The 18,651-nt window shown below is 49.8% G+C and overlaps 1 protein-coding gene across 1 annotated transcript; it reads right to left on the reverse strand.

The window, feature by feature from the left end:
• Positions 1-1,119: 1,119 nt before the first annotated feature.
• CLRN3 (clarin 3) lies at positions 1,120-17,483 on the reverse strand. Its single transcript, XM_020879356.2, has 3 exons — positions 17,060-17,483; positions 8,012-8,191; positions 1,120-1,696 (listed from the first exon to the last, which is right to left on the reverse strand). The coding sequence occupies exons 1-3, from the start codon at positions 17,286-17,288 to the stop codon at positions 1,416-1,418; spliced, it is 690 nt and encodes a 229-aa protein (XP_020735015.1). The 5' UTR covers positions 17,289-17,483; the 3' UTR covers positions 1,120-1,415.
• Positions 17,484-18,651: the final 1,168 nt, after the last annotated feature.

Genomic DNA, 18,651 nt, shown 5'->3' on the forward strand with positions numbered 1-18,651 from the left:
TTCAAAGAGTGAGCACAATTTTGTGACTAAGTACACAATTCACAGGGAATTAGTGGCTGCTTTTTGAATATCTGTCTTGACTGTTCAACAGTGATCTCCCTGGGGGTGGGAACCTGGCTTAGCGTGATGTTCACCACATTGCAGGTATGCAGTGCTTCTCAAAGGAAAAAAATGTTATTGCTAGAACAGACTGTTCATCTCCGCTAGTTTCCTAAAGGATGTATCCTTCTGTCCAAAGAGCTGCTGCTTTGTAAATTACACCATGGGGATTCTGTTCCCTTAGGCTCTGGTTCTATCACAATGTGAAAGGTGATTATTTCAGAATCCTGACAATATTTGACCCCAGCTAACTTGTAGGATATTCAAGCCTAAAAGATTCTCAAAGTGATTTTCCAAGAGAATATCCTACAGGCAAAGTAGGCCAAATCCATCTGGTGTTTTTTTTTTTTTGATATTCCAGGTCACCCACTGTCCTCTCGTGAGCCATGAACTAGTTCCACCCACCTGTGCTTGGAAGGCAATCCATCATTGCACTGTGCTCCTGCCCTGGCTCTGACCCAGGATATACCTGCAAGCCACAGAGCGGGACCCCACGTCTTACTGAGCCTCCGGCCTCCAGGAGTCTGCTGATGGGTGATGCTCACTCACCCGTGTCGGGGACACCACAGCAATCGGGCAGAGTGTCGGTTGATGGGGTTTTTAGAACTCGCCACAGTATGACATTTCTATTTTGACTGAACTAACAACAATTTTTTTAAAGCAAAAATATATTTAACCTTCTTAGCATGAGGCTAGAGGGGCAATAATTTTCATCTTTCCTTGATCTTCTTCCTTCCTCATCTTTTTCCCTGCCAAAAATCCACCTTGGAAACTCAAAACTGAGTGCCAGTCTCTCTACCCACCACTGGGTTTAAGTTATATCAGAGGCGGAGGGTCCAGAAGTCCAGGTCACACACCCCTAAGTCTCTCCTTTCCCTTCTAACACCCGGTCTAGGAAAAACAGTTTCTGGATCCTTCTGTGTCTGCAAGTCTCCATTCACAGAGTGAAATCAAAATGCGTGGTCCCTCCTGTGGGGAATGAGGTCACAGGTAGCAAAGTGCTTTGAGCAACTCAAAGGGGAGGCGTGTGACACAAGCCTTTATTACTTAAGAGAGTGAGGCCGGGTCGGAAGGGCGACAGGCTCACAATCGCGTGCGCTGCTTTGAACACGACGTGGACCGCAGAGCTTTTTCTTCACCTTCCCCACCCTCACGGGAGGCGTCCTCTGTCAAGGGTGCATCATTTATGAAGAACGCAGTGTTATGAGATGCGAACCTGTCACCGACTCTCGGTCGGACACGGCCACACAGCCAGTTACTGCTCTGAGAGCCGGCGAACGACAGAGCAGACCTAGCCCCCAACGAGGACACGGACTTCAGAATAAAATCCCATCCCTCGGCGCAGACTCCATGGGCTTCCTCCGCTCCTGCTTCCGCCGGTATCTGGCCTTCTGGTAGAAGATGACGATGACCGCAGTGACTGCGTTTAGGAGGATGACCAGCAGGGTGAGCCAGAAGGAGTATCCGTAAGCGTGGGACGTCCCTTGCTGAGTGGACGCTGGATAGAGCGGGTACAGCCTCTGGGCCAGCTCTTCCGAGAGATGATTGGACTGCGTGTTCCCCACAAAGAGCACCATGGTTATGAATGTGAAGGATGCTGAAAGGAAGAAAGAGTTCGTAAATAACGTGGTGGTATATTTTAATGAATATTTTTATTTTTAAGATTTTTTTTTTATTGGAGGGTAGTTGCTTTACAACGTTGCGTTACTTTCCACTGTACAATGAAGTGAATCGGCCCCATGCACACGTATGTCCCTTCCGTCTTGGACCTCCCGCACACCTCCACCCCTCTAGGTCACCACAGGGCCTTGAGCCGACTCCCTGTGCTATAGAGCAGGCTCCCACCAGCTATCTGCTTTACACACGGTGGTGTGTGTATGTCCAGCCTAATCTCCCAATTCCTCCTCCCACCCTCCCCTTCCCCCGCTGCATCCACATGTCTGTTGCCTACGTCTGCGTCTCTATTTCTGCCTTGAAAAATAGTTTCACCTGTACCGTTTTCCTAGATCCCATATATATGCGCTAACATACACTTTTAAGGTCACTTTTTTCCCTTTATCAACCATGTACTCTTACGGACATTCACTGAACTTCTACCCTGGGGTTTACTCTCTTCTTGGCATTAGGGAGAAGATAAAAGAAATGAAAGATGCGCGCTAGACTCTAGACCCCAGATGCTAACGATAATGCAGGGCGGCTGTGACCAGGAGCAAACATTCAGCTCAAGCCCTTTCAGAACGAGCTGAACTCTGCCCACTTCCCAGAGTGATGACTGAGCCTGTGAGATGCATGAGCAATGGGACAAATGACTGAACAGGGGGGTCCACAGGACAACCGTCTAGAGAGGACCAGGGTGGTGGGGAGGCTGAGGCAGGACGAGGAGGAGAGGCAGCCGGAACATCCACCCATCGTGATGGACAGGGACTGCAGGGCATCCGGCTCGGGAGACGCACGTCCAGCTGATGGGGAGGGGTCCGGAGGGTCCTGAGCCCTGGATACAGAGGTCAGGCCCACCTGGGGAGCTATGAACACCAGCCTGGCAACGGGGGTCTCATTCCACCCACAACGAGGGGCAGCATGCAACCAGGAAGGTGCTCCTTACTAAACTCATCCTTTATTCTTCACAATGTCCTCCACTAGAGAAGCCTCCTCAGTCTTGGCTTTGGAAAGCCCCCTTGGCTTAGAACGTGATTCTGGAGTCAGAGAGAGCAGGGTCGAGGTCTCCAGCCACAGGTCTTGGGAGATGCGTTCAATTGCTCTGAACCTCGATCTTCACCTTCCGAAGGGGGTGAGCTACAAACCCCAAGGAGCTTCGAGGCTGCTTCGGGCTGTGGGGGGCCCTGGGGAGGGGTTTCCTTTCGCGGTCAGGAGAATATCCTCAAATCAACCGTGGTGATGGTTGCACAGGTCTGTGGATACACCAGAAACCGCTGACTGGCACTCTTAAATGGGTGGGCCGCACAGTGTGTGAGTCATGTCTCAGTAGATGGTTCAAAGGGCAGAGGAAGGAGGGTCAGAAGACGGCTGTGCTGCACATGTGAGGAGCCGTCCAGCGGAGTCAGGCTTGACCATGCTGGGCGGCCGTCCAGGAGTCCCCAGGATGGAGGTCCAGACGGACACACACTCTGACTCTTCCTCCGCTGACGTTTACCCAACACTAGGAGGACATTTGCACCCAACGTGCCCTGGTTATAACACACACCCAGGGAATGGCCCTCCAGAGGCCCTAATTAGAGGGCTTCTGGGTGAGGAGTTTTCATTCCCCGTGATGACAGTCTTTCATCTTCAACCTAATGCTTTTATTTCTTAATAATAACAGGAGTGGGCATGCACAAAGCCCCTCCCCTCGGAGCTTGTGCCTCTCACACCCCGTAATTATCCCTCGTTCTGCTCCTGGGAAGTTTCTTCTAAAAGCTTTAGTCAGAAGGGAGCAAAACCCAGAAGTGGGCTACACGCTGTTCTCTGAAGTGGACGGTCACGACTTTGACTTGAACTGCGAGGGGCGCCCACCAACGGACATGGACGCTGAGCTGAGCCCCCAGTGGAAGGGGACGCTGCTCACTGCCTGCTTCTGTGGTTTCTGGGACAGAAGGCCTAGAGGGAGCCCCGTGGCTGATGGAGAAGCCCCCGAGGGCCCAGGGCTCTGGCCTTCCGCCGCCCGCCCCCCAGGCCTGTCCCCATGGGCGTGCGACCTGCCAATTACAGATAACGATCCTGTACTAGGACAGTCACTTTGAAAGTGAAAGTGAAATCGCTCAGTCGTGTCCGACTCTTTGCAACCCCATGGACTGTAGCCTACCAGGCTCCTCTGTCCATGGAATTTTCCAGGCAAGAGTACTGGAGTGGGTTGTCAGTTCCTTCTCCAGGGGATCTTCTCGACCCAGGGATCGAACCCAGGTCTCCCTCATTGCAGGCAGGCGCTTTACCAGCTGAGCCACCAGGGAAGCCCTTAAAATTCCTGGCTCTGACACTGAAACGTTGGGTGGTTTTCCAGTAGGATTCCTTATTGAAGTGAAATCATCTTCCATGCCATTGGCACTGAATTTCAACGGAGACATGCAGCGATGGTTTTAGAGCTTGAACAACTGAACAAGGACCTAAACAAAGTTTGCATAAAGTTCAACAGTACTGCTATGAACTTGCTCCAGACCAAGGGCTCCAGCCTGCAGATCAGCTGACAGACACGAGATGAAGGTGTGAGGAAGAAGCACAGGAAATGGTTCTGCACGCAAATTCCTCTGCTCTCAGGTTCCCGGGCTGAGGACCGAGTGTGTTGGAGCAGACTGTCTGCAGTGCTCTCTCTGGCTCCGCCGTCATCTCCAGCACCTCTCAGACTACAGTTCTGTCCCCTGGGGTCAGGGTCACCAGGCCCGGCTGGGCTCAGAGGGCACAGGGGCCCGGGAGGGGAGGCTGCGCTTCACGTTTTTGCCCTCAAAGCAGCATCTCCTCCTACTGCTTCAGAGACAAGCCAGCAAACCACATCCTTTCTTCCTATAGCCAAGGAGCCTGGGTCCAAGCCCAGCCTGGAGAGGCGTGTGCGGCCCTTCCCTCAGCCTCCAGGGCGCCTGATGGCAGCCTGACCCTGGCCGCTGGTGCCAGAGTGACCCAAGGTAGGGACCCGGAGATGGCGTATTTGTGCACAAAGCCTGCTGCAGGCTGAGCCTCAGAGGACCCGAGTTTTCAGCAAGTTCTTCAACCAAAAGGGCCCCAAGGTGAGAGTTGGAGGCTGCTCACCTCTGCCTTCCTCATCAAAGTCTCCAACTGTGCTTCAGCCCACCTCACAGCAACTCTGTGTCAGAACTTGCCCCGAGCCTGCGAAGGAATGTGGCGGGAGCTTGCTGCCTGCCAAACAATTCTTTGTTGTCAGAACCAGGTGGGGGCTGGGGGGTGGGGAGGCTGCTGGCCTTGTTTCTCGTGTCTTTCTCCACAAACATGCATTAGGCCTCTGCCCTGGGCAAAGCCAGCTCATACTCAACTGTGGAGGAAGACGCTGAAGCCAGGGGCTTTCTCCTGCAGAGACCGGGGGATGGGTTCTGGATCCTGTGGGTATAGACGGAGCAACGCGGGTGGATTTTGTCCGGCTGGCCCCACACCTGACCCATCCCTCTGATCAATGTTCCTCTGAGATCCTCCCCCTCAGCTCCAGCTCCAGGGGGTCAGTATCCTCAGCCAAGGCGGGCCGGTCAGTGAATTCAACCCTGCCAGCTATGGAGACTGCTCCAGAAATGGAGGAGGCCAACTTCAGCAGGAGTCAGGTTTTGGGCGGGGGGGGAGTTATCTTTTCTCTTGGGGTTGCTACATCTGTGATGGGCCAGAAAGAGCTGGCAGATATCTTGCCTTTAAGAGGACCAGCCTAGCTACTTACTGATGGAGGGAACACTGGAGATCTAATGGCTCAGGCTGAGATCCTGGATCCAGCTGTACCTGGAGCCACCACTTCCCTTAGCTTCTTCATCGCATGAGCAAAAATTAAAAGAATCTATTTTTTCCATCCTGGCAATGAGTGCCGACGAGTCTTGCCTTCGGTTTGGTTGACAGAGGTGAACTACAGTCAGAGAAACAGCTTGGGGCGCAGAACTCTGGTGTCCAGGTGAGAGTCTCTGAGTTTGGAACCAACTCCTCCAGGTCCACCGTGGGATGGGAAGCACAAACACCCCTTCCTGGCCGGCAGCTGATGCGCTTTAGGTTTGGGCATCTGCTTGTTTTGATCATAAATGCGCAGAAACAAAGGAAAGGGCTGGTCATGTGCGGATGTGGCTACAGCAGCCTGATCCCGGACTCTCGGAGCTGAGAGGCGGGTGTGCGAGCTTGCCTGGCGCAGCCCGGATTTCCACCTGTTGTCCTGCACGATGTTTAGGAATCCCAGCTTGTTTGGTCAGAGTGTTGAGAGGCTCTTCCTTGTATCCATGCCAGAATGGGTCTGGCTCCTCAAACAGGAGCTTGAAAAAGGCCACGGAGGAAGTGCGTCTGCACTCACACGAGCCCGGCCTGTGCTCAGGGCTTCCCTCCCCAGAGAGCCAGGGGTTCACGGTCTCAGCACAGCGCTGCTGGGATCCACAGCACAGCGGCGCCTCCAGCCGCCTACACTGGCCAGTGTCACGATGGCCTCACAGAAGGACAGGAAGCTGCCCAGAGCCAGTCACATCAGGCTTCCTGATACCCCAATATCCAGAGCACCTATCTTGTCCCTGAAAGTCCCTGGTCTGTGTTTAAATACACCGCCTGCCACACACACAGGCCACTGCCAGGGCCATCCCATTAGTCCAGTTCAGTTCAGTTCAGTCGCTCAGTCGTGTCCGACTCTTTGTGACCCCATGGACTGCTACACATCAGGCCTCCCTGTCCATTACCAACTCCCAGAGTTTGCTCAAACCAATGTCCATTGAGTCGGTGATGCCATCCAACCATCTCATCCTCTGTCGTTCCCCTTCTCCTCCTGCCCTCAATCTTTCTCAGCATCAGGGTCTTTTCCAGTGAGTCAACTCTTCACATCAGGTGGCCAAAGTATTGGAATTTCAGATTCAGCATCAGTCCTTGAATATTCAGGACTGATTTTCTTTAGGATGGACTGGTTGGATCTCCTTGCAGTCCAAGGGACTCTCAAGAGTCTTCTCCAACACCACAGTTCAAGAGCATCAATTCTTTGGTGCTCAGCTTTCTTTATGGTCCAACTCTCGCATCCATACATGACTACTGGAAAAACCATAGCCTTGACTAGATGGACCTTTGTTGGCAAAGTAATGTCTCTGCTTTTTAATATGCTGTCTAGGTTGCTCATAGCTTTTCTTCCAAGGAGCAAGTGTCTTAATTTAATGGCTGCAGTCACTACCTGCAGTAATTTTGGAGCCTCCAAAAATAAAGTCTCTCACTGTCTCCATCGTTTCCCCATCTATTTGTCATGAAGTGATGGGACCAGATGCCATGATCTTTATTTTTTGAATGTTGAGTTTTAAGCCAGCTTTTCCACGCTCTTCTTTCACTTTCATCAAGAGGCTCTTTAGTGTTTCTTTGCTTTCTGCCATAAGGGTGGTGTCATCTGCACATCTGAGGTTATTGATACTTCTCCTGGCAATCCTGACTCCAGCTTGTGCCTCATCCAGGCCGGCAGCCCATTAGTAGGATGGGCCATTTCTGATCACTCTCAAGATCAAGTTCTCATGGTGGAGAGAGGGACGGAGCAGGAGAAACCCCACTGTCAGGCAGGGGCAACAAGGCTCCCACTAGACCAAGCCCCTGGGCAAACACAGTGGCCCCAGAACCCATGAGACCCTCAGAGAGTCCCAAACACTGTGACCCCAACTGGACCCCACTTCCCACTCCCCACCCCAACACCTTTCCCCCCAAACAGACAATACTACCTCGCAGCACCCCCCAGCCAACGCCTGGGGTTCACAGGTCGCCCACAGCAAGGGCGTCAGCCCAGATGTGTCACAACGACATTCTTGGAGGCTCTCTGTACCATCATGTTTAGATGTTAGGCCAAGTCGACTGCTGTTCTATGGGGGCAAGAAGGGGACTAAATAAATGTGCACGTGTGTGCGTGCACGTGTGTGCTTCTCCACGTCACATGGAGCCTACTTTGCAGTCAAGCACGCAGCAGGAGCCCATTGAATGCTTTGTTGATGCGAGTGTTTCTGGTTAACGCCTTACCCTAGATACTCTAAGGCAAAGACTGGGTATATTACACATTTTTAACACCTAACACGCCCTCCTTACCCACAGTCTGCCCTTCCCCAGGGCACCCGAAACACATCTGAAGATGCTGAATAAATGCTGTAGGCTTGCAAAAATAAACCTTAGCCCCCCCCACACTCAACTCAGCACACTCTTAATGCCCAGGGTCCGACCGTGACCGTGTGTGTCCTCGTGTGAGGGAACCAGGGGACAGAGGCCGGGACTGGCCGATACTGACCGCTGAGCCCGCTCCAAGTGTACACCCCCATTGGCCCCAGGAACGTCTGGTAGGGGTTGCTGACACTGTTGTAGAAGGTGAACCCGGCGCTCAGCAGCGAACTGAACAAGCCAAGGGCCAGGAACACGAGGACCACCGAGTGCAGAGTCTTCGCGGAAGAATTGTTCAGTGTCCCTAAAACTGAAACAAGGGCTGGTAAGTACGTGGTGCCTGGACACAAAGACCAGCTCTGGGCCCGGGGGCTGATCCACCCTCCCGCACCCGGGGCTCCTTCCCATTCCGCCTGCCTAGGCACTGGGGCTAGACACCCTCAGCCTTTCCATAACAGTTCCATATTTCTGGAGTGCAGGGGAGCGCCAGACATGGATCTGCACACGTGTAAAATGAAACATGGATGCCCTGCGCCCTCTGCCATCAGTTCCTGCTTTCGTCACCCTCCTCTCTCTGACCACCAGCCAGCCTCCCCTGGTGTCTGCTTTCCCGGCTCCCTCTGCTGTTTACAATACAAGATGGTCAGATCCCAGAGGCGCCTTGGCCCTACTCTTACCTGGAAGCCCAGTCACGCGTTTATAGAACATCTCCAAGAGCTGTCTGTGCATTGAGCCCCTTAGGAGACTGCCACTACCTTCAGTAAAGTGTTTACCAGGACGTTCCGTGAAAGAAGGAAAAACTAAACTGGGAATAAGATTTCAGAGTCCTCAATATTACACTAACAACATCACTGGAATGGCAAGGTGCAGGAACCGTGGTAGCAGAGATAAGAAAGCCTTCCTCAGTGATCAACCATCCCCAAGAAAAAGAAATTGAAAAGGCCAAATGGTAGTTGGAGGAGGCCTTACAAATAGCTGAGAAAAGAGGAGAAGCGAAAGGCAAAGGAGAAAAGGAAAGATATACCTATCTGAAGGCAGCGTTCCAAAGAATAGCAAGGTGAGATAAGAAAGCCTTCCTCAGCGATGAATGCAGAGAAATAGAGGGAAACAACAGAATGGGAAAGACTAGAGATCTCTTCAAGAAAATTGGAGATGCCAACAGAACAGTTCAGGCAAAGATGAGCACAATAAAGGACAGAAATGGCATGGACCTAACAGAAGCAGAAGATATTAAGAAGAGGTGGCAAGAATACACAGAAGAACTATCATCGTCTCACATGCTAGCAAGGTTATGCTCAAAATTCTTCAATACTAAGTGAACCGAGAAGTTCCAGGTGTTCAAGCTGGATTTAGAAAAGGCAGAGGAACCGGAAATCAAATTGCCAACATCCGTAGGATCATTGAAAAACCAAAAGAACTCCAGAAAAATATCTACTTATGCATCATTGATTATGCTAAAGCCTTTGACTGTGTGGATCACAACAAATTGTGGAAAATTCTTAAGGAAAAGGGAATACCAGATCGCCTTACCTGCCTCCCGATAAATCTGAATGCAGGTAAGAAGCAAGTTAGAACTGGACATGGAACAACGGACTGGTTCCAAATTGGGAAAGGAGTACATCTAGGCTGCATATGGTCACCCTGCTTATTTACCTTATATGTTGAGTATATCATGGGAAATGTCAAGCAAGATGAAGCACAGAGTCAGGATTGCCAGAAGTATCAATAACCTCAGACATGCAGACGACAGCACCCTTATGGCAGAAAGCAAAGAGGAACTAAAGAGCCTCTTGATGAAAGTGAAAGAGGAGAGTGAAAAAGTTGGCTTAAAATCCAACATTCAAAAAACTAAGATCATGGCATCTGGTCCCATCACTTCATTGCAAATAGATGGGGGAAACAATGGAAACAGTGAGAGACTTTATTTTTGAGGGCTCCAAAATCACTGCAGATTGTAACTGCAGCCATGAAATTAAAAGACGCTTGCTCCTTGGAAGAAAAGCTATGAGCAACCTAGACAGCATATTAAAAAGCAGAGACACTACTTTGCGAACAAAGGTCCATCTAGTCAAGGCTATGGTTTTTCCAGTGGTCATGTATGGATTCGAGAGTTGGACCATAAAGAAAGCTGAACACTGAAGAATTGATGCTCTTGAACTGTGGTGTTGGAGAAGACTCTTGAGAGTCCCTTGGACTGCAAGGAGATCCAACCAGTTCATCCTAAAGGATATCAGTCCTGAGTGTTCATTGGAAGGACTGATGTTGAAGCTGAAATTCCAATACTTTGGTCACTGATGTGAAGAACTGACTCACTGGAAAAGCCCCTGATTCTGGGAAAGATTGAAGGCAGGAGGAAAGGGGGAGAACAGAGGATAAGACGGTTGGACGGCATCACTGACTCAATGGACATGAGTTTGAGCAAACTCTGGGAGTTGGTGATGGACAGGGAAGCCTGCAGTCCATGGGGTCCCAAAGGGTCAGACACGGCTGAGTGACTGAACTGAACTGAGGAACCATGGCGGGGGTGGGAGAGAAAGAGTTCGAGCTTCCTTCTTTTCATTCCTGTTTCTCAGGGCCCGTAGGAGAGAGCCGGAGTTTCTCACATCTTCACCTAGAGCAGTTTAAAAGAACAGAAACCAAAACAGCCACAGACGCTTTCCTGTTCTGCTGTGGGTGGTGCGTTTTAAGGAACCAGGGCCCTAGAAGCCAGAGGGGACCCCCGGATGTTGTGCAGCGGGGAGCTGCAGAGTGTCATGCCAGACCGTGTCCTGGGAACAAGGAGCCCTCCGTCTGCAAGGTGGCCCTTTTCATTGCTGTGGTATCATAGCCATTGAAAGGTTCTTCATCCTGCATTTCTATGATATTAACCCTGGGTTCTAATGCTCCTTTGGGACCAATGCAGAATGCACTCCATCCTCTCCTGCCTGGAGCTTTACCCAATATTTAAAAAGAGGATGTAAACCCAGTGAGTTAGTCATAAGATGTGATTCCAAAGCTCCTGCCACCCTGGCCCTGAATCCACACACACTCTAGTCTGACTGTCCCTCCCATTCGTGATGGCCAGATGGGATCAGCTCTCCTGATAAGATGTGACCCTCCCTGCGTCATCCTCTGTCTATCTCTAACACCTACATGTTAGTCGCTCAGACATTTTTGTTTTAAATCAGCAGGAGTCTGTGAAGGAGCTAAATTTGTCATCAACGGACAGAGGGTAGACGTGAAAGACATTTGAGCCAGCAAGTCTGCCTTCACACATCCCGGCAGTGGGGATGTGGTCGTAAAGACCCTCGTGCATGAGACAGTTCATCCTGATGGCCAGGTCATGTGGCCCGGCCCGGGCTGGAAGCATCCCCAGCTGGACGGAGCGGGGGCCGAGCAGAAGGCAGGCGGGCGTGGCAGCCGAAGCCTGCAGAAGAGGACAGAGGCGGGAGAGGAAACGGCCAGGAGGGAGGAGACCCGGGTGTGGGCTCCGGTGAGCGCAGCCACAGCCCTGCCAACCCCACAGGAGACCAGGGAGGAAGGGAGGGGGAAATACCAGCTCAGCAACACGCAGGCCATGAGCTCACTGCCCGGGGAGCCGGGCCCCGGGGGCAAAGTCCAGTGCACACAGGGCCAGTCCTCTCCTCCCCGGTGCTGTCTGGCCCTCACCGTTTCTGCTAATGACCCACGGGCAGGGCTAAGCTCTCCACACAGCTCACTTGTTTACACACTCTGGCTAGGTCTTCTGGGTGATGCGCTCGGTAAGAACTCTGACAGGCCTTGTCTTAACTGAGAACATGGTCCTCTTCGTCACCCGCTGTTGCCCAGGTGGGGAGCCCTGCCCTCCTGGGGGAGGGACCATCTGCACTGAGACTGTTCCAAGGTCCGGCCCTCAAGCCCGGGGCTCTGGCTTCTTGGTCTGTCTCACCCTGGAGATGAGTGAGGTGCTTTGCCAGGCTGTGAGGCTGCACACAACTATTTAGCGACTTGTGGAAGATGACGCCAGGGTAGAAAAATCAAGAAGCAGGACACACCTGCTTCAAGACGCAAGGTCAAATGCCGTGGATCCTTCCAAACTTGGCCACCCCCCGGGAAGAACTACTTCTCCTGCGTTCCACGACCCCCTGGCTCTGCCTGAGCATCAAGGAGGAAGCTCCAGCACCAGATCGGAAGTTTCCTGGGGACTAAGGGAACTCTGTCCTTAGCCAGTGAGACATAATTTGGATACTTGACTGGAAAATAGGGCTTCCCAGATGGCACTAGTGGTAAAGAACCCATTTGTCAATGCAGGAGACACAAAAGATGCAGATTCAGTCCCTGGGTCCCCTGGAGGAGGAACTGGCAACCCACTCCAGTATTCTTGCCTGGAAAATTCCAAGGACAGAGCTGCCGGGCGGGCAACAGTCTATGGGGTTGCAATGAGTCGGATATGACCGAGCAACAGAGCACAACTAGAAAATAAAAATTTCAGCATGGGAAAAATCTCATGTGTCCAAGTGCCTGAAGTCCGGAAACTTTCTTATTAAATCTGTAAATGGAGGGTCATTTGTGAATGGTGAACATTCCACATTTTAGAGTAAATTAGAAAGGAACAATCTGGTGTGGCTTTCTTTTTGACCATTGGTAAAATTCACTAGGGGACTTCCCAGGAAACTCAGTGGTAAAGAATCCACTTGCCAATACAGGAGATGCGGGAGTCCTGGGTTCGATCCCTGGGTTGGGAACATCCCCTGGAGTAGGGAACTGGCAACCCACTCCTCTATTCTTGCCTGGAGAATACCACGGACAGGGAAGCCTGGTGGGCTGCAGTCCATGGGGCCGCAAAGAGTCAGACACGACCGAGCAACTGAGCCCACACGGACATCAAAGGGGAGTCAATGTGACTCCCACTTTTCATGAATTAATGTGACAATTTGGCTTAAGTTTAACTGCCACATTTCAAAGCTGTATTTCAGCCTTCTGAGATCCCTGCCCCACAGGTGTGACAGCCGTATCTCCTGCACCCTCCAGCCTCCAACCTTCTCCCCCAAGCCCGCTCAGAACTCAGACAGTGAAAGCTAGAAATTCGGTGAAAGTTGAGCAAGAATGAAATCACAATCAACCTCCACAGCATCTGACAGCTGCTCTCTGCCTATAAAATTAGCAAATACATTCAGTTCTTTTTTTCTTGCTTTGAGGGGCCGAGCATCAGAATCAAGAAAGCCGTATCACAACTGGAACCAACTGTCCGGATTCTAGCGGCTCTGGCAAAGAGGCCAAAATGTATTGGGCAGTGGGCAGTGCAGACGTGAACAGTCATCTGAACGTCTGTGCTTCCTGGGCCTAAAGATTTATATTCAAGCCCCAGGGGCCACCTGGCCCTTCTGGTCTGCTTTTCAAGAAGTCCCGGGAAATTGAGGCAGAGCTGCTGGCTTTTGTGTGGGCAGGAGCAGCCTCCACGCCCCACTCAAGCATCTGGACACCAGGGGCCTGACCCAACGGAACTCCTGGGTCTCTGGACCCCAGTGCAGCCCCGGAAGAGCTTGCTGACTCCACAGACACCAGAGTGTGGCCTGGGAGCTCCCCCTGGACGTCCCAGCTGCTGGCCTCGACCCTGGGAAATTGACCAGGGTTATCTCAGTCTGGGGAGTGCGGGGGTGGCTTCCAAGGTGGCTCAGCGCAGTGGTTTAGATTCCCCCTGCCAAGGCAAGAGACAAAGGTTCAATCCCTGGGTCAGGAAGATCCCTTGGAGGAGGAAATGGCAACCCCCTTTGGTGGGCTGAAGAGGAGACCTCCGGTTATCTTGCCTGGGACAGTCCATGGACAGAGGAGCCTGGTGGGCTACAGTCCATGGGGGTCACAAAGAGTCTCACACGGCTGAGCACGCATGCACACACATCTCAGCGAGAAGAGCAGGGGGAGCCTCTTCTGCCCCTTTATGCTCCACCTCCCAGCGGGGCCGCGTCTCTAGTGGCAAATAATAAAGTCACTCCTACCTGAGGGGAAGTACGGGATGTCTGTGGGGTAGGACTGGGCAGGTAGGAGAGGTAAGAAGGGGCTTTTTGTACATTCTGGAGAAATAAACCTGCTCTCTTTGTTCTTGCAGTTACTTGATTTTTCTGTAGCAGATTAGCTTCTCTCATCATTTTAAATGTGAGCCAGTAGTACAACTCTGAGTTCCCTGGGAGCAAAAAGGAAAGAGACTTGGAGGAAGGGAGGCACGTGTGGGGTGAAACGCCCCCGTGTTCTCATAGCAACCTGCACACACCTTAGCCCTACAGGTAGAGCAGGCTGCTTGCTGGATTTAACCAGTGGGGGTGTCTTTCCCCAGCAAGACTATGTGGTGAGTCCACACAGGGACTCTGTGCAATTCCACTCAGAATCCAAGCCCTTCACTTATGTAACAGCTGCCCAGGGAGGATTGTTTTTTGAACTGAAATTAAATAACTAGAACTTTTGGCGTAGCCAAGCAACATGCTCACTCGTGACACACAGCCCTTTTCATCTGGGTGTCGGACAAGCTGGGATCCTCTGGACAAGGCTGGTGGAGCTCCTGGAGAACCTGAGCTGCCCAAACAGTCTAGTTAGGCCATGGAGAGGTTCCTCCCCAGGGTGGACTGATTATTTTCCCCAAGTGACACGTGGTTGGCTGGATTATTTTTGCACGTTGAGCTCAGCCACCGTCGCTTCATGCTGCTCTTTCATTTCAGAAATCAACAGCCCCAGATTGGCACCATGTGATCAATCCTAGGGTTTTAGCAACATTTATCACGCTTTGGAGGTTTCAGTCTGACCTCTTGCTGCCTAAGAAACTGACCTGGTTAACTTCTTATTTGAAAAGGCCATCCATCAGTGCAGAGCAGAAAAGTGGCATTCATATCAATGACTTTACTGCGCTGCCAATGGCTGGTTTCTGATTGGAAATGAGCCTGTGTGGTCCTGAGGAAGCCATCTCACTGCAGGCTTGTCATTCTGCTCCCTGGGGACCTGCACCAGCCAAGGCACCGTCTACCTTGTGGCTACGTGGCTTTCCCCCCGCTGCAAGGATAGTTGGCAAGTGTTCCACTTCGAAGGCTGCTAAAGCTACCAGCACTGAAGGCCCCCTGGGTTCCGAGGGGTACCCAGCAGATTGTTACCCCTGAAATTGAGCAGCACCTCAGTGTCTGGGAGGCAGAGTGCCGCCTAAACATCTGTGTGGCTGGAGGCAGGGACCTGAAGCTGGAATGTCTCTCTGGGGACCAAGAATAAAAGAAGAGAGCCAGGCAAGGCAAATGCAAATACTCTGCCTCCTTTGTGGGCACACACTGCCCTGCAGCGCCCACCGGGCCCCGCCGCCTTCAGGGTTATCCTTGCCCACGGCTGCCCCCACCCTCCGACAGTCACCGTGCTCACGTCACCCTCACAGGGCTCTAGAGACCGGCTGGCCCACCCAGATCTCCTCTGGGCTCCCAGGAGGCAGGGAGCCAGGGAGCTCATTGAAGCCATTTACCTCCATTGGGAACTAACTGGTTGTAAACAGACACTGTATGAAAATTTAAAAATTCCCAGACTGTTGTCTTATATTTTAAAAATTGAACATGTATCTGGAAATTCAGAAGCTAGAGGAAGTTTTAGTTTTGCAAATGGTATTCACAGAACTGAAAGTGGGACTGAATCTCTGAAAGTCTGTCTTTTGTTGCCACGAAGTGAATTCTCCTCATTTTCCTGGGGAGCTGAGGTCAGTACAAGAGAAGACACGTAATGCCACTAAAATACTGGCAGAGACTTTGCTTTTGCTAAGGTATAAAAGGCAGATTCATAATTTGGAAATATAATTATGCTGCTCTGGAATTAAGGAAATAATTTCATTAATAAAGTCACAAATTAGAGTTAGAACTTGGAGTTAAGGTCAAAGGCTCAAACTCCCAACTTTATGCATGGCGTAAGGACTAAACATTACATTTGCATAAGATAGAAAATGATGTAAGTTTAGGGCTTCCTTGGTGGTCTAGGGGCTAAGACTCTAAGGTCCCAAAGCAGGGGGCCCAAGTTGGGTCCCTGGTCAGGAAACTGGATCCCACATGCAGCAACTGAAGAGCCACATGCTGTAAATAAAAGGTCTCCCAACTAAGTGGGAGTCTCACAACTTAGTCCCACAACTAAGATCTGGTGCTGCAAATAAACAAATGAATAAAAATAAATACTAAAAAAAAAAGCAAATCAGCACTTGAACAGAATTAGACTTCTGTAATATAGCTGAGAGCTTTTCCTGTCTTATAAACCTACCATCTTATTGGTAAACTTATTGGAAACACTGTTTTTTTAAAAAAATGATGTATGTTTATAAGAAAAGAGGTGAGGACTGCATAATACCTGATAAAGCCTATATAGTAAGCTACGTGAAACATCATTCAGAACAAAATCTATTTAAGGTGCTAAATAGTTTATAAATTTTGTTTTTAAATTTAGAAAGCAATGGTATGTATTTAAACTTCGAATGCCAAGTAAGTAGCTAAATTCTGCTTATTCACAGTGAATTTTTGTTTTCTGTGCATTGAGAGTACAGCAGTAGTATATACAAAAATCAGAAAAAAATAGGAATTTCTGTAAAATATTTCAATTAATGTAAGTGATGGAAATTTAATATCAATTCCAACAGCAATGAGATAGTTTGGAAGTAAGAATGAAAATTCAAATCAGTGAAAGAAGTGAACCTGAGATACAGAGATAAGAAATTGCCCGTATTTTCTAATTCATTTTTTCTTGTCAATAAACTCTGGTGCTGTTTAAGGCTTCCCTAGTGGGCTCCGATGGTAAAGAATTTGCCTGCAATGCAGGAGACTCAGGTTCAATCCCTGGGTCGTGAAGATTGTTCTGGAGAAGGGAATGGCAACCCACTCCAGTATTCTTGTCTGGGAAGTCCCAAAGACAGAGGAACCTGGTGGGCTAAGATCCATGGGGTCGCAAAGAGTCAGAGATGACTGAGCAACACACACTGTTTAAACCCAACTCTACTAGAAGGATTTAGACTGTTCTGCTAATAGACCCAACCAGACCTGAGGAAGCTGAAATAGTGATTCAGTGAATTTTCAAAATTAAAAATATGCCATCATATCTACAGCCCAACTAAAATTTACCAGGAAATTATTTCTGAAGGGCTATTTGACCCAAATACAGGACAACGTGACTCTTAACCAGTTAATTCAGCCTCACTGTGCGCATTCAAATAAGCTGTAATTACCTTCGAAATTTTTGTCTGATTCTGCAAGTCCATGATTCAGTTCTTGAATGCTCTTCCCACGAAGGAGGCCGTAGGTGATGATCACACTACCATTCGAAGAAGAGTCGCTGATGGCGATGGTACTGCGGATCCATTGCTGAGTCGCCAGAACAGAGCAAAGGACGACGAACGCCCCCAGGCCGCTGACGAAGCTGAAGAAGAACGTCAGTGTTTTCTTCGCTGTCGGCATCTTCTCAGGGCAAGAAGGGTCCTAGGGTAAAAATGCAAAGATCTTTTTATACTATTTTTGAGCCTTCTCATTTGGAGCCCAGTGTTTAGAAATGGAGTCTCACACTTTTCTTGTGAAATATAAAACCTCACTCTTCAGGAGGAAGGGTTACACTGATGAACGTTGGACTGCGTCTAGGGTCATAAAGATTTACGGTGCTGAACTTTGGTCTGGAGTAAGAGGTTGCTATGGTTACATCCAACTGGGAGGAACAAAGGATAAACACAGTCTTCCAGAGACATCACCAATCACGCAACCCACTTATAACTCTTTTTTTCAAGGGCCTTGAAAACAAAATCAGCCTACCACATCAGGACAGAACTAGAATTCCTAAATAATACGCCCTGTACCCCTCAAATGTTACTGATTCTAGCAGCCAACAACAGAGTCCCACCAGCCGAGGGTTAATGATGTGACCCGAACAAAGTTTCCAAAGGAAATCCTAAGGAGACGAAGCTCTTGCTACAGGTCCTAGGGATTGGAAAGAGGAAAGCTGACACCTTATTTTTAGACTTTGATAAAGAAGTGCACCTTTCAAATTTCCTCTTTCAAACTGGATCACACTCGTCCGTTATTTAAATTGTAACTTGAGAGGTTTCATCTCTCTCATTAGTTCTCTGATGGAAGTGATCCTGAACAATCCTGCATTGTCTTTGCGACTCCCTTCTCTCTGTTGGGCGGTGAATAGTTTGTAAACAACCATTTCTGGCCTTTAGAGGAAGTCCTCCATTTGTCAAGAAGATCATTTCCTGAGTTAATAAATAGATGTTCACAGCATATTAGGTACACTTCTTTTTATTATATTCTTTATATTGAACTTTCCTGGTGACTCAGGGACTAAAGAATCTGCCTGCAATACAGGAGACCCGGATTCAATCTCTGGGTCGGAAGATCCCCTGGAGCAGGGAATGGCAACCCACTCCAGTATTCTTGCCTGGAGAATCCCCATGGACAAAAGAGCCTGGCAGGCTACAGTCCATAAGGTCACAAAGAGTCGGACACAACTGAGTGACCAACAATTTTTCTCTGGCTCTAAAGTTAAAGTCATATTGTGCGTGTACATTTTCATCCTGTGCTTTTCTTAGAAAGCACCTAACTTGTTTGTGGAATAAGTTGATAATGTCTATTTTTCCCAGTAGAATAACCAGGCCATCACTCATTTAACAATGTTCTCTTCTGGCCATTTTGCATATTATTAGTTTTTTTGTTCATATAAACTTGCTAGAGAACAGATTAAGAGTTGCTGGTTGAAACGGACATTTCAATACCAAAGCCAAATTGGCCTCTCACTGATAAGCCTGCCAGCAATGGAAGAGATTGCTCT

Source organism: Odocoileus virginianus, chromosome 7, assembly GCF_023699985.2.
Source record: "Odocoileus virginianus isolate 20LAN1187 ecotype Illinois chromosome 7, Ovbor_1.2, whole genome shotgun sequence".
Classification (NCBI taxonomy): Eukaryota; Metazoa; Chordata; class Mammalia; order Artiodactyla; family Cervidae; genus Odocoileus; species Odocoileus virginianus.

Bases quoted from the DNA above. Each gene is read 5' to 3' on its own strand.
- CLRN3 (XM_020879356.2), bottom strand. From the start codon at position 17,288: ATGCCGACAGCGAAGAAAACACTGACGTTCTTCTTCAGCTTCGTCAGC. The intron at 8,192-17,059 runs GTAATTACAGCT...CCCTTGTTTCAG, and splicing joins ATCAGACAAAAATTTCGAAG to TTTTAGGGACACTGAACAAT. The intron at 1,697-8,011 runs GTCAGTATCGGC...TCTTCCTTTCAG, and splicing joins CACTTGGAGCGGGCTCAGCG to CATCCTTCACATTCATAACC.